The sequence below is a fragment of the Mytilus galloprovincialis genome, chromosome 7, assembly GCF_965363235.1.
Source record: "Mytilus galloprovincialis chromosome 7, xbMytGall1.hap1.1, whole genome shotgun sequence".
NCBI lineage: Eukaryota > Metazoa > Mollusca > Bivalvia > Mytilida > Mytilidae > Mytilus > Mytilus galloprovincialis.
Window position 1 is genome coordinate 2,128,548 of NC_134844.1, and position 16,013 is coordinate 2,144,560.

The 16,013-nt window shown below is 33.3% G+C and overlaps 1 protein-coding gene across 1 annotated transcript in view; it reads right to left on the reverse strand.

The window, feature by feature from the left end:
* Positions 1-117: 117 nt before the first annotated feature.
* The window catches only part of LOC143082118 (uncharacterized), a 153,321-nt gene continuing 137,425 nt past the window's right edge, over positions 118-16,013 (reverse strand). Inside the window, exons 15-18 of the mRNA XM_076257675.1 lie at positions 14,684-14,781; positions 7,572-7,623; positions 5,946-6,083; positions 118-1,775 (exon numbers count right to left, since the gene is read on the reverse strand). Of these exons, the coding sequence (XP_076113790.1) occupies positions 1,674-1,775; positions 5,946-6,083; positions 7,572-7,623; positions 14,684-14,781 (390 nt within the window). The 3' untranslated portion in view covers positions 118-1,673. The remainder of the gene's footprint in view (positions 1,776-5,945; positions 6,084-7,571; positions 7,624-14,683; positions 14,782-16,013) is intronic.

A 16,013-nucleotide genomic window follows, 5' to 3' on the forward strand; every position in this document is an offset into this window, starting at 1 on the left:
GGAGGAAGCCGGAGTACCTGGAGAAAACCACTGACCTTGGATAGGAAAACTGACAATCCTAGTCAATTAAGATTGGAGTCAAGTGCAGTCGTATGAGCAGGGTTCAATACGTTTAAGAATGTAATTACATTGTAATAAAACATGAAAGTCAATTGTATATTTACCGATTCTACTTAAGTATCTTTCCAATGGCAAAATACCAATAAAAAAAATCTGTATAATCAAAATACAAAAAAAGATTCAAAGAGAGATAACTCCATTAAATTTTTTTTGTAGCTAATTTTTTAAATGGATACTGTGGCCATTAAGTCCGACCTAGACATTAAAAATTTAGTAATATATATTGTGAAAATAACATCATATTCTATGGTTACAATTCGATCTTACACTATACATCTGATCTTCAAACAAGTCCTAAAACCGACACATTTTGTAAATGTTTCTGTATAGGAGAGTTTTAGATTAAAGTGAGAAATTTACCTCCAAACATGTCACGAGTTATATTCTTTTGCAGAAACAGTGTTTCACTTTGATTAAGATTTACAGATAGGTTTTGAAAAATACTTCAGCAAAATGACCACCTAGAAAACATTTCAACAGCCTCAGTTAACTTTCATAGTCTTCTTAACATTCTTATGAAAATCTGAAATTTTTAATGCTGATGTTTCACTTTCTTTATGATAATTGGGCCATAGGTTAAAAGTTGATCACATATTGTGGTTGACAATGAAATGAGCTTTCAGAAAAATAATAAAAAGTGTAACAAATTCAGTGAGGTAGAATAATATAAGACAATGCTATATAGGTATATAGTACAAGAGTAGAAATACTCAGTTTTCAAAATAATGATGTAAAAATCAAATTTTTCAGATTAAATGTGCTAAAAAGGTAGTAAAAATGATTTGAAAGAGTATATACAAATGAAGCTTCCTGTGAAAAATCAGATTCCTTTAGCAGAAGCAGTGATAACAAGAGAACAGGGAATAGTAACTATGGAAACATAAGACTGGTGTCATGTCAGTTAAATTAGCAAAGAATTGTTGGTTAATTTGATTTTTAATTCTATAATATTTGATTCCATTAATTTCTAATTTCTAAGATTTTGTAAAAAAGTAATAATACTGCAGAAAGAGATCCATCACAGACTTTACCATTATCTTTACTTCAGATGTTTTTTGTCTTTAATTCTACAATAGACCAGAATCAATGCCCTCCCTAAAATCAGTATTTCAAAAGTTTCTAGGTCCCTCCAACCCCACCTTGTTAAAAATCATAGAATGCTGTGTAACTAATAATCTGATAGTAATTTTCCAAATACATATACCAGTTAAATTGAGAATGTAAGTAGGAATGTGTCAAAGAGACAACAATCCTACTAAAGAGCAGAAAACAGCCCCACCAATGGGTCGTCAACATAGGAGGGAAATTCTGCAACCCCACACACGGAGGTTGGGCGTCTGCACTGTATTCCTATATTTTATAAGCTTCTAAACATATATGTGTTTTTACAGAGTTATCAAAGCATAGCTTTTCGTAATAAACCATAAAATATACGTTCTAGCATCCCATTAGATATATAACTTCAATACTGAATGACCTATAAACTGGTGTGAGATATGATAAAGGAACACATATATTGCGGTGGTTGTATATTAAGTGTTTAAATGCTGTGGTCAAACTTCGTTGAGATATTTGAGTGGACACATTGCTTGTTTTTTATTTGCAGCTTTGACAAATATCATGCCATGGTCTTCTTCACCAATCTGTAATACAATCTGAAAAAAAATCAATATACATAGAATAATAATATGGTAAAATAAATTAATATATTTTTCTTCTTCAAAATTTGATATAATTAAAATTATGGTGGGGTTTCGTGTTGCATAATCTTAAAATTTCTTGCAGTGTTTTGTGAACTTGTGATCTTTGTCATTTTCGTTTTTAAATGTCCCTTTGATATCTTCTGCCTCTTTTTACGGAACCAACTTAAACTATTTCAGAAATGTGCTTAGACATAATGTTCCTATATTGTTTGTTTTTTTACACTCAATGAAGACTTTACCTGATCTTTGTGAAGTTTCATGTCGACATCTCCATCAGTTAGATGACATAGTACTTATTACCTCCCCTTAATTAAGACTATACCTGATCTTTGTGAAGTTCCATGTCAACATCTCCATCAGTTAGATGACATAGTACTTATTACCTCCCTTAATTAAGACTTTACCTGATCTTTGTGAAGTTTCATGTCGCCATCTCCATCAGTTAGATGACATAGTACTTATTACCTCCCTTAATTAAGACTTTACCTGATCTTTGTGAAGTTTCATGTCGCCATCTCCATCAGTTAGATGACATAGTACTTATTACCTCCCCTTAATTAAGACTTTACCTGATCTTTGTGAAGTTTCATGTCAACATCTCCATCAGTTAGATGACATAGTACTTATTACCTCCCTTAATTAAGACTTTACCTGATCTTTGTGAAGTTTCATGTCGCCATCTCCATCAGTTAGATGACATAGTACTTATTACATCCCCTTAATTAAGACTATACCTGATCTTTGTGAAGTTCCATGTCGACATCTCCATCAGTTAGATGACATAGTACTTATTACCTCCCTTAATTAAGACTTTACCTGATCTTTGTAAAGTTTCATGTCGCCATCTCCATCAGTTAGATGACATAGTACTTATTACCTCCCTTAATTAAGACTTTACCTGATCTTTGTGAAGTTTCATGTCGCCATCTCCATCAGTTAGATGACATAGTACTTATTACCTCCCTTAATTAAGACTTTACCTGATCTTTGTGAAGTTCCATGTCGACATTTCCATCAGTTAGATGACATAGTACTTATTACCTCCCTTAATTAAGACTTTACCTGATCTTTGTGAAGTTTCATGTCGCCATCTCCATCAGTTAGATGACATAGTGCTTATTACCTCCCTTTAATTAAGACTTTACCTGATCTTTGTGAAGTTTCATGTCGCCATCTCCATCAGTTAGATGACATAGTACTTATTACCTCCCCTTAATTAAGACTATACCTGATCTTTGTGAAGTTTCATGTCGCCATCTCCATCAGTTAGATGACATAGTACTTATTACCTCCCCTTAATTAAGACTATACCTGATCTTTCTGAAGTTTCATGTCAACATCTCCATCAGTTAGATGACATAGTACTTATTACCTCCCTTTAATTAAGACTATACCTGATCTTTGTGAAGTTTCATGTCGCCATCTCCATCAGTTAGATGACATAGTACTTATTACCTCCCCTTAATTAAGACTTTACCTGATCTTTGTGAAGTTTCATGTCGCCATCTCCATCAGTTAGATGACATAGTACTTATTACCTCCCCTTAATTAAGACTATACCTGATCTTTGTGAAGTTTCGTGTCAACATCTCCATCAGTTAGATGACATAGTGCTTATTACCTCCCTTTAATTAAGACTTTACCTGATCTTTGTGAAGTTCCATGTCGACATCTCCATCAGTTAGATGACATAGTACTTATTACCTCCCCTTAATTAAGACTTTACCTGATCTTTGTGAAGTTTCATGTCGCCATCTCCATCAGTTAGATGACATAGTACTTATTACCTCCCTTAATTAAGACTATACCTGATCTTTGTGAAGTTTCATGTCGCCATCTCCATCAGTTAGATGACATAGTACTTATTACCTCCCTTAATTAAGACTATACCTGATCTTTGTGAAGTTTCATGTCAACATCTCCATCAGTTAGATGACATAGTGCTTATTACCTCCCTTAATTAAGACTTTACCTGATCTTTGTGAAGTTTCATGTCAACATCTCTATCAGTTAGATGACATAGTACTTATTACCTCCCTTTAATTAAGACTATACCTGATCTTTGTGAAGTTTCATGTCGCCATCTCCATCAGTTAGATGACATAGTACTTATTACCTCCCCTTAATTAAGACTTTACCTGATCTTTGTGAAGTTTCATGTCGCCATCTCCATCAGTTAGATGACATAGTACTTATTACCTCCCCTTAATTAAGACTTTACCTGATCTTTGTGAAGTTCCATGTCGCCATCTCCATCAGTTAGATGACATAGTACTTATTACCTCCCCTTAATTAAGACTTTACCTGATCTTTGTGAAGTTCCATGTCGCCATCTCCATCAGTTAGATGACATAGTACTTATTACCTCCCTTAATTAAGACTTTACCTGATCTTTGTGAAGTTCCATGTCAACATCTCCATCAGTTAGATGACATAGTACTTATTACCTCCCCTTAATTAAGACTATACCTGATCTTTGTGAAGTTTCGTGTCAACATCTCCATCAGTTAGATGACATAGTGCTTATTACCTCCCTTTAATTAAGACTTTACCTGATCTTTGTGAAGTTCCATGTCGACATCTCCATCAGTTAGATGACATAGTACTTATTACCTCCCTTAATTAAGACTTTACCTGATCTTTGTGAAGTTCCATGTCGACATCTCCATCAGTTAGATGACATAGTACTTATTACCTCCCCTTAATTAAGACTTTACCTGATCTTTGTGAAGTTTCATGTCAACATCTCCATCAGTTAGATGACATAGTACTTATTACCTCCCCTTAATTAAGACTTTACCTGATCTTTGTGAAGTTTCATGTCGCCATCTCCATCAGTTAGATGACATAGTGCTTATTACCTCCCTTTAATTAAGACTTTACCTGATCTTTGTGAAGTTTCATGTCGCCATCTCCATCAGTTAGATGACATAGTACTTATTACCTCCCCTTAATTAAGACTATACCTGATCTTTGTGAAGTTTCATGTCGCCATCTCCATCAGTTAGATGACATAGTACTTATTACCTCCCCTTAATTAAGACTATACCTGATCTTTGTGAAGTTTCATGTCAACATCTCTATCAGTTAGATGACATAGTACTTATTACCTCCCTTTAATTAAGACTATACCTGATCTTTGTGAAGTTTCATGTCGCCATCTCCATCAGTTAGATGACATAGTACTTATTACCTCCCCTTAATTAAGACTTTACCTGATCTTTGTGAAGTTTCATGTCGCCATCTCCATCAGTTAGATGACATAGTACTTATTACCTCCCCTTAATTAAGACTTTACCTGATCTTTGTGAAGTTTCATGTCGCCATCTCCATCAGTTAGATGACATAGTACTTATTACCTCCCCTTAATTAAGACTTTACCTGATCTTTGTGAAGTTTCATGTCGCCATCTCCATCAGTTAGATGACATAGTACTTATTACCTCCCTTAATTAAGACTATACCTGATCTTTGTGAAGTTTCGTGTCAACATCTCCATCAGTTAGATGACATAGTGCTTATTACCTCCCTTTAATTAAGACTTTACCTGATCTTTGTGAAGTTCCATGTCGACATCTCCATCAGTTAGATGACATAGTACTTATTACCTCCCTTAATTAAGACTTTACCTGATCTTTGTGAAGTTTCATGTCAACATCTCCATCAGTTAGATGACATAGTACTTATTACCTCCCCTTAATTAAGACTTTACCTGATCTTTGTGAAGTTTCATGTCAACATCTCCATCAGTTAGATGACATAGTACTTATTACCTCCCCTTAATTAAGACTTTACCTGATCTTTGTGAAGTTTCATGTCAACATCTCCATCAGTTAGATGACATAGTGCTTATTACCTCCCCTTAATCAAGACTAACCTGTTCTTTGTGAAGTTTCATGTTGACATCTCCATCAGTTAGATGACAAAGTATTTATTACCTCCCTTTAATCAATAATATACCTGGTCTTTGTGAAGTTTCATGTCGACATCTCCATCAGTTAGATGACAAAGTATTTATTACCTCCCCTTAATCAATAATATACCTGATCTTTGTGAAGTTTCATGTCAACATCTCCATCAGTAAAATGACAGTATTTATTACCTCCCCTTAATTAAAACTAACCTGATCTTTGTGAAGTTTCATGTCGACATCTCCATCAGTTAGATGCATAGGATGGTTTACTTGGTACACCTTTTGATTTTTCTGTATAGTGATCACATACTTTGCTGGGAAATAACCAGACCTTCCATTACATTTACCCTGGAAATAAATTACAATAGGAAAAGATATATAGGCAAGGGATGAATGAGACAGCAACCCAATAACTCAAAAAACATCAGGAAGTCAACATACAGGCTTCAAAAATAGACACATGATGACAATGATGGATGGCTGCTAAATTTCCAGTGGTCAATACAATTTTAGCGTTTTTGGGACTAGAAATATTAATGTAAAATTAAAACTAATGCTGCTTTGTACAAGATTGACATTGAAGCTGGAGGAAGACACCTTACTTAGACACATTATTCTGACTAATGGTATGACATGTGTTTAGACCGACATTGAAGCTGAGCTGGAGGAAGACACCTTACTTAGACACATTATTCTGACTAATGGTATGACATGTGTTTAGACCGACATTGAAGCTGAGCTGGAGGAAGACACCTTACTTAGACACATTATTCTGACTAATGGTATGACATGTGTTTAGACCGACATTGAAGCTGAGCTGGAGGAAGACACCTTACTTAGACACATTATTCTGACTAATGGTATGACATGTGTTTAGTGACTAATGGTATGACATGTGTTTAGTGACTAATGGTATGACATGTGTTTAGTGACTAATGGTATGACATGCGTTTAGTGAAACTAGTTTATAAAGTCTTTGGTTTGACCGAGCCTATGCTTAAACAAAATAGTAATATGAGAATTTACATAAGAGGTTTTATTTTTCTTGTTTTTTTCAATAGTTTCTATTCTTTGAAGTCCATGTTTGTGAAATGTATACATACCCTGCATAAAACAAATATCATCTTTTATTGTTTAAAAGTACATCATGTATTTGTATTTGAAATTCTATGGTGTCTTTTTTTGTGTGTAAAAATATGTTTGAAACAACACAATAAGCAACATGATCTATTGCACAACTGCTATATGTTTTGTACGGAATTAGCATACAGAAGCAGGTTTAGAAAGTGTTCATTTTGTTAAAAACTTTGATAATTCCTTTTGAATTGTCTGCCACTAAAGGTCAATCTGGGATTTTTGTTCTAAAAGATGCATTTATTCGTTTATAGTGTATTAATGTACGTTTTTTGATTGAGTTAGGCCTGTCAATTGATATTTTATCGTGTGTTTTTCTATGTTGTGATGTTATGCTATTGTTTCAGAAAAAAGAAGAAGGTTTGGATCCATTAAAACGTTTAATCCCGCTGCAAATGTTTGCACCTGTACTAAGTCAGGAATCTGATGTACAGTAGTTGTCGTTTGTTTATGTAATTTATACGTGTTTCTCGTTTCTCATTTTTTAATTTTATATAGATTAGACCGTTTGTTTTCCTGTTTGAATGGTTTTACACTAGTAATTTTAGGGCCCTTTATAGCTTGTTGTTCAACACGGAGCCAAGGCCATACACTGATCTATAATGTTTACTTTTTATAAATTGTTATTTGGATGGAGAGTTGTCTCATTGGCACTCATACCACATCTTCCTATATCTATGAGTTACTTCCCTTATAACTTACCTTCCACCAATCAGGATCTGAACTGTCAGTTACACGTACTTTTGATCCAGCCCTTTGAAAAAATAACAAAGAAATTATAATTTTACTATAATTAATCACCTAGTTTTGGCTATAAACTGAAAAAATACCACGAGTATAAATATAAAAAAGAAGATGTGGTATGATTGCCAATGTCCACAACTGTCCACAAGAGACCAAAATGACACAGAAATTAACACCTATAGGTCACCGTACGGCCTTCAACATTGAGCGAAGCCCATACGGCATAGTCAGCTATAAAAGCCCCCAAAATGGCAAATGTTAAACAACTCAAATGAAAAAACTAACAGCCTAATTTATGTACAAAATATGAACGAAAAACAGATATGTTTCCGGTTCCGGTCTACAGCAAGTTGAAATTTTTTTCTAGTGAAAAAATTTTTGGTAAATCTGTGTCAATCATTCAAATTTGTGTCCATCCAAGCCAATTTATACATCAAATTACATCATTCCATCATATTATCCATATATACCACATTATTTAAACCTTTGAACGTACAACATCAGAAATATGTAGCGAAAAACAAAAGTCATCCACCACGTTTTTTTCTCCTTGTCCGACATAGGGAAGCCCTATACGGAACAAATCTACTGTGAAAATAAAACAATTACTGTTTAAACTTTTCCATATTGCAACAAATTGACTTAATACAGTTTATATAAAACATATATGTCGGTGACAAAAGTATTGAAAGAAAGGAAGAAGTTTTACTCAAAAATTAGAGGTACGGCGCTAGACCGAGAAACATACCTTTTTACTGATAGTAAAGGAGTTGGATTACAAGAATTCACACCAAATTCCGTTAAAGGAAATTTCAAAGTAATATACAAAAGAGGGGCAACCATAGAAAATAAACATCATATTGGAGACCTACTTCAAAAACTAAAATCGTCATCATCAGATAACCCAATAGTTTACATATGGTTAGGCACTTGTGAAATTACAAGGAAAGTAAATAGAATAATAGAAACAAGAAAATACCCATACCAAAGCATAGAATTCTTTCTGACCAAATACAGAGAAGTAAAAAAACAAATTCAAGATTTAAAACCAGGCAGCACAGTATTGTTTATAGACTGTCCATATTATTCTATAACTAGAGCAAACAATAAATATGCAATTAGAAAAGAAGGCAATGAAAGACCTAAACCAAATAAAAAACCATCTCTAGTGATAAATAAATTTAAAAAGAACAGATTAGTACAGTTATCAACAGAAATTGACAATCAAGTATGCAATCAAGTTGATTACTACAATCGTCAGATAAAACTAATCAACAGAAATACAGCAACTCCTAGGCTATCACAAGATTTAATAATATCAAATAAATCAAAAAAGGACAGAAGGGTAAGATATAGGAAAAACTATAATCTGCTACAAGACGGTGTACATCCAACACGAACTATAGCAAAGCTATGGATTTATAAACTCATTGATCTAGCGCTAGAACTATCAGAAGATAGGTGTTAGACAAACTTATTATAAGGAAGCCTTATTATAAGCTGAATGACTCTTATAGGGAAGCCCTAAATGAGTTAGATATATATAGCAAATGTAACAATTTAGAATAAATAGGGAAGCCCTGTTTGTCTATATTTAGAATTCAAGGAAATAAATTATAGGGAAGCCCTATAAAATAAACAAAGGTGACCCATACTGGAAAGAGTACAAATGAGAGTGGAAAATATTTTTTATTTAGGATAGGGAAGCCCTATACTATAAATAAAGGTGTCCCAGTCTGGAAAAAGTACAAGTAAGAGTTGAAAATATTTAATTTAGGATAGGGAAGCCCTATACTACAAGCTCAAGGGTAAATCAATAAAGGATAACATAAGATAACAGTAATAGTTAGGGAAGCCCTACTACACATACAAGGACAGTTATTTTAATCTTAAGAGTAAGATAGAGAAGCTCTATCATACAACGAAAGCAAATAGGTGTATAATTAGATTTTTAGGGAAGCCCTAGAATCACATTATCACTGTCTCAACTAGATAATAGATAGAGAAGCTCTATCAACTATCAAGAGAAGGCGTAATGACGAGACGTAACAGAGGTACATCAGTAGATGTAATGAACGAAGAACCATGGGAATGTAAAATCTGCTCAACAATATATAAAGACCCAAATGCTAAACTTCTAGAATGCCAGAGATGCAAGGATCACTTTTGTATCAAGTGCCTTAACAAATCAAAACCAGAATATGACCTTCTAAGCAAAACAGACTCAATGTGGTTCTGCGTCCCATGTAGGAAAACAGTAGAAGAACACATAGTTACTGATCTAAAGATAGAGGCGAGATGTAAGGAGATAATGGCAAATTATGAGCAGAGAATACAATTTTTAGAATTATCTGTTGACACTAAATGTGACGAGACAAGAGTTAGGGAAATAGTAGAAGAATCAATAATTAAAAATAGCTGTGATAAAGAAATGATCAGAGAAATAGCTAAAGATGAAGCTACTAAAACAGGGGACGCTGTACATAAAAAAATGGAGGAAGCTGAAAATAAGGGAACAGGGCCGCAAAAGAAAGCAACAGTTACAACAGTGATAGAAGAGATGAATGAAAGAAAAGCAAGAGAGAAAAACCTGATTATATTTGGCATTACAGAAAATCAATCCGAGGTTAAACAAGAAAGAATAGACCATGATACAGAGAAAATAAATGAACTTTTTTATGATGCAAAAATACACCTGGAGGAAGGAAATATAATGAAAACCAAAAGGTACGATAGTAAGAAAGATAGTAGACCCTTATTGGTTAATCTTAAAAGCATAGACTCGAAACTCACTCTATTCAAAAATATGCATTATATCAGAGGTATGCCAAAATATGAGAAAGTCAACGTTAGTAATGATCTGACACAAAGTGAAAGAGAACAGGAGAAAGTACTATGGGCAGAGGCAAAAAAGCTACAAGAACAATGCATATCGGGGGAATACCAATACAAAGTAAGAGGACCACCCTGGGCCAGAAAAGTGATAAGAATAAAGAAGTAGTGAAAAAAAGTTCAAAGGATGTAAATAAAACTGTAAAAAATAGGGAAAAGGTTTTTAACGGCGAAAATGTAAATAGTTTTGCAGTTCTACCCAAATTGAACTGTTTTTATACAAATGCAGACCAGCTATTCAACAAATTATCCGAATTAATAGTAAGAGCAAGGGATAATAAACCAAATATAATTGGAATAACAGAAGTTAAACCAAAGGTTAATAGGTACAAACCATCCAAGGCAGAATACTCATTACCAGAGGTGGGAAACTATAAAATGTATGAGAAAAATCTAGAAACGGATGAAGGAAGAGGTCTACTATTATATATAGACTCAAATCTTGAATCGACAGAAGTAAATATGGAAGCCCAATTCCAAGAAAACATATTTATTAAGATCAAACTTAACCAGAATGACAAATTATTGATAGGCCTAATATACAGATCACCATCTAACAACACAAAGGAATATAATGATAAACTAACGGAATTAATATCGGAAGCAACTCAGAAAGGATTTTCGCATATACTTATTATGGGAGACTTTAATTACCCAGCAATAGATTGGGAGATATGGAACACAAAAGGAGAAAATGAAAATAGCATCGAAAACAGATTTTTAGATTCGATACAAGAAAATTTCCTATTCCAACATACAATCAAACCAACAAGATGGAGAGGTACAGATACTCCGCATACCTTAGATTTGATATTGACGAACGAAGAAGAAATGATTAGTAATCTAGAATACATGAGCCCTCTAGGGAAAAGTGACCACTGTGTATTGTCCTTTGACTACAACTGTTATATAAACATTAAGAATAAACCAAGAATAGCTAAGCTGTATGACCATGGGAACTACCATGATTTTAAACTAGAATTGGATAAGATAAATTGGCAGGAAGAAATTAAAGATGACTTTTCTGTCGACACAAACTGGAAATACTTTTTAACCACTATAAATGAATTAGAACAAAGATTCGTACCAACAAAAAAAATGACACAAATTGGAAAGAAGAAAAACGCTTTCCCAGTAGACAAAAAAACCAGAGAATTAATTAAGAGGAAAAATATACTGTCAAAGAAAATTGTAACCAACCAAGACCCGGAAATTAGAGCTGAGTATAACAGAGTAAGGAATAAAACAAAATCATCAGTTAATAAACTTAAGAAGAAATTTGAGAAGGGATTATCAGAAAATGCAAAAGCAAACCCAAAAGCTATATGGAGTTATGTAAAATCAAAGTCCAAGACAAGGGAAGGTATTGGTGATTTACACACTGATCCCGACGATACTAAATCTCCAAAAACAGATGACGATAAAGAAAAAGCGGAAATATTATCAGAATACTTTGCAAGTGTATTTACACAAGAACCAGATGGCGAAATCCCTGTACCAAATTCAATAAATATTGCAAATGAATTAACTGAATTAAAAATCAACAAAGATATGATAATGAAACACTTAAAAAAGCTAAAGATTGATAAATCACCAGGTCCTGATAAATTACACCCCAGACTGCTTCGGGAAACAATGGAAAGTATAGCTGAACCCTTGAGCTTGATCTTTAACCAATCATTGAATGAAAAGACAATACCAAAAGAATGGAAGAATGCACTTGTTAGCGCTATATTTAAAAAAGGAAACAAATCGCAAGCAAAAAATTACCGCCCAGTTAGTCTAACATCAGTTGTTTGTAAGATATTGGAGAAAATCATAAGAGAACACATAATAAAGCATATGAAGCTAAACAGGTTATTCTCAAATAAGCAGTACGGTTTTATCTCGGGGAGATCAACATCATTGCAATTACTAGAGGTAATTGACAAATGGACAGAGGCGATAGACGATGGATATGAGGTAGATTGTGTATATACAGACTTTATGAAAGCATTTGATACAGTACCACACAAAAGGCTACTAAAGAAAATTGAAAATTATGGAATAAAAAACCCTATACTAGATTGGATACAAGATTTTCTATCAAATAGACAACAAAGAGTCTCAATAAATGGTGAAGCATCAGAATGGAAGGATGTTACCTCAGGAATACCGCAAGGCTCGGTACTAGGACCACTCTTATTTGTACTCTACATCAATGACTTACCGGAAGGAGTTAACTCAGATGCTTACTTATTTGCTGATGATACAAAAATCTTTAAAATAATAAAGGAAGACGGAGACCATGAAACATTACAAAAGGATTTAGACAAACTAGAAAAATGGAGTGATACATGGTTACTCAAGTTTCATCCAGAAAAATGTAAACATATAAACATTAGCAAGAAATCAAAGCAAGATATTGAAAAATATAATCTACTAGGAAAAGAAATAAGCAGATGCAAAGAAGAGAAGGATATAGGGGTAGTCATTGATGAAGAATTATCCTTTGAAAAGCATATATGTGAGAAAGTAAATAAAGCAAATTCAATTTTTGTGGCATTAAGAAGATCATTCAAAAATCTAAATGCAGAAATCTTTATTCCATTATATAAAACACTTGTAAGAACACATCTAGATTATGCTAGTTCAGTATGGGCACCTTTTAAGAAAAAATATATCGATAAAATTGAAAGTGTACAAAAGAGAGCTACAAAACAAATACCGGGACTTAAAAACCTAAGCTACGAAGAAAGGCTAAAGAAATTAAAATTACCAACACTAGCGTACAGAAGAATAAGAGGGGACATGATTGAAACCTATAAGATCATACACAATAAATATGACCCGGAAACTAGTACTTTCCTAAAACTGATGTCGAGCACAGAGAATAGGCACAGTACTAGAACTAATAGCAGTAAAATCGTTCATCAAAGGTTTAATACTAATCTTAGGAAAAATAGTTTTACGGTGAGAATATCAAAAACCTGGAACAAACTACCAGAAAAAGTGGTTAAGGCACCGTCTGTTAATGCCTTTAAAAACAGACTTGACAATCACTGGAAAAACGAGGAATTATATTATTCTGATTACCGCGCAGTTATAACCGGAAGCAGCAGTAACAGTAATAATTACGACCTAATATATGAGTCTGGTGAAGAGGAGCCGTGAGGATCCTGTACCGGAAAACATCTTTAAGTATCTTTAAGTAAGTATGTTTGTTAAGAAAGGCTATTTCTTACAAAGGTTAAAGCAACTTATATAAACACTTCAAATATCTATTACAATAGTAGATACAGTCTTAAATAAGCCCTTCTTTGAACCCCACAAGCTTATATTTCTACAGTATAGACTCAGTGTTGAATAGGCCCTTTTTGAACCCCACAAGCTTATATTACAATAAATAAAATATAATAGTTTTTCCCCATTAACATGCAGGTCTTAAAACACACCTTACCTAGACATAGCACATATGACCTTGGATTTTATTACTGATATGCTGTACAAAACTGGCTTTTCAAAGGATTTAAATGGGATTTAAACAAGATAGTGAGAAAACTGTTCTCAAGTAAACAATTTTTGAAATTTAAACAAATTTAATTTTATTGCTGGTAGATGAACTGTGACAAGAGGTCACAAATTTATTCTATTTTTCAACAAATTCTAAATTAACGTCTATATATAGTTTTGTCCGTTTTTTTATGAACCCCTTGTTATTGAATCCCCCTTTTTATGTCCTTTGGTTATCTATGGCATAAGGTAGTTCTGTCATTGATGTATATCCCACATTTCCTTTTATTTATTAGAACTGTTAATTTGCTATGACTGTTTGTCATCAATTCATTTGATTTGTTTGAGCTTTTGATTTTGCCATTTGATTAGGGTATTTCCATTTTGAATTTTCCTCAGAGTTTAGTTTTTTTTCTGAATTTACCTTTTGCTATTACATAAACAAGACTAACATAATTTTAGAGTATATAAAAACAACTATTATATCATGTGGACTAACAATACACCTTATCCCTATTTGTCCGCCATTACTGGATATCACACAGGTTCCCGTAAAATTTTGACGTCATAAAACAAAATATCTGACGCCACAATGGAAAAGTGATTGTTGTACGTGTCAAAAGTTTAAGTGGCCAGGTCCGCGGGCCGATAAGGCTAATAGCGATAAGGTGTTTAATAATACTAACCTGAGATCCATGTCGTCTTTCTCTTTCCCTTTAAAATGATATAAAACAACATATAAATTGTCTTTATCTTTGTCTTGTTTGTTTTTTCTACTTGGTTTCTGGAATAAAAAAAAAAACAGTTTACATAAAAAAAATGACAGTTCTTAAAATAATGAAAGCATTAACAGATCTAATGGTAATAAAAATCTAAAATTAGATTCCTTTAGAAGACTGACAAAGATAAATTTGAGTAAATGTATTATAAACACATCTCTGAAGAGACAAAAAAAACCCACCATAACTTACATACTGGAAAAATGAATAAATAACTGGAGACAGGGTTATGCTACAAAAAGTGATATAATTATGAATTGGAAATTTTTAAAGGATCAGTTTTATTTTTGTACCTCCCTTTACTGTGAGCACAGCACTTTCATGGATCTTGAGACCCATCGTGGTGAAAATATATTGATGATTTAACTGTAAACAAGAATGTGTCCATAGTACACGAATGCCCCACTAGCACTATCATTTTCTATGTTCAGTGGACCGTGAAATTGGGATCAAAACTTTAATTTGGAAATAAAATTAGAAAGATCATATCATAGGGAACATGTGTACTAAGTTTCAAGTTGATGTAACTTAAATTTCATCAAAAACTACCTTGACCAAAAACTTTAACCTGAACTTCGCACTATCATTTTCTATGTTCAGTGGACCATGAAATTGGGGTCAAAACTATAATTTGGCATTAAAATTAGAAAGATCATATCATGGGGAACAAATGTACTAAGTTTCAAGTTGATTGGACTTCAACTTCTTCAAAATCTACCTTGACCAAAAACTTTAACCTGAAGCGGACAGACGAACGGAGGCACAGACGGACGGACGGACGAACGAAGGCACAGACCAGAAAACATAATGCCCCTCTACTATCGTAGGTGGGGCATAAAAATAAGGAGATATGGTATTTTTCCTCCTGAAGGGCATACGATACAGTTACAGGGGTGGTAATGACGTTGCTAACGTAAAATGTTCTTTTCGCGACGTCAAACTGTGACATATCAGGAAAAGATGCATTTTTCGACAGATTTTTATCATTCAAACTGATTTAATTTGAAAACAAGTGCATGGATCCCTATTTTTTAAAACCACATTTTGTGTCATTTTGCAGGGAGATAATGTGGACCAAATTTTATAAAACTGTAAAAAGTGCAATTTTTTTAATTTTGATAAATATACAGCAAAAAATGACGATTTTTTTTCTCATATCCTGACCATTTGACAAATATGAGTTATTTCTGAATAAAAAATGCATTAATTTTTAGAATACTTATAAAAAACAGAAATT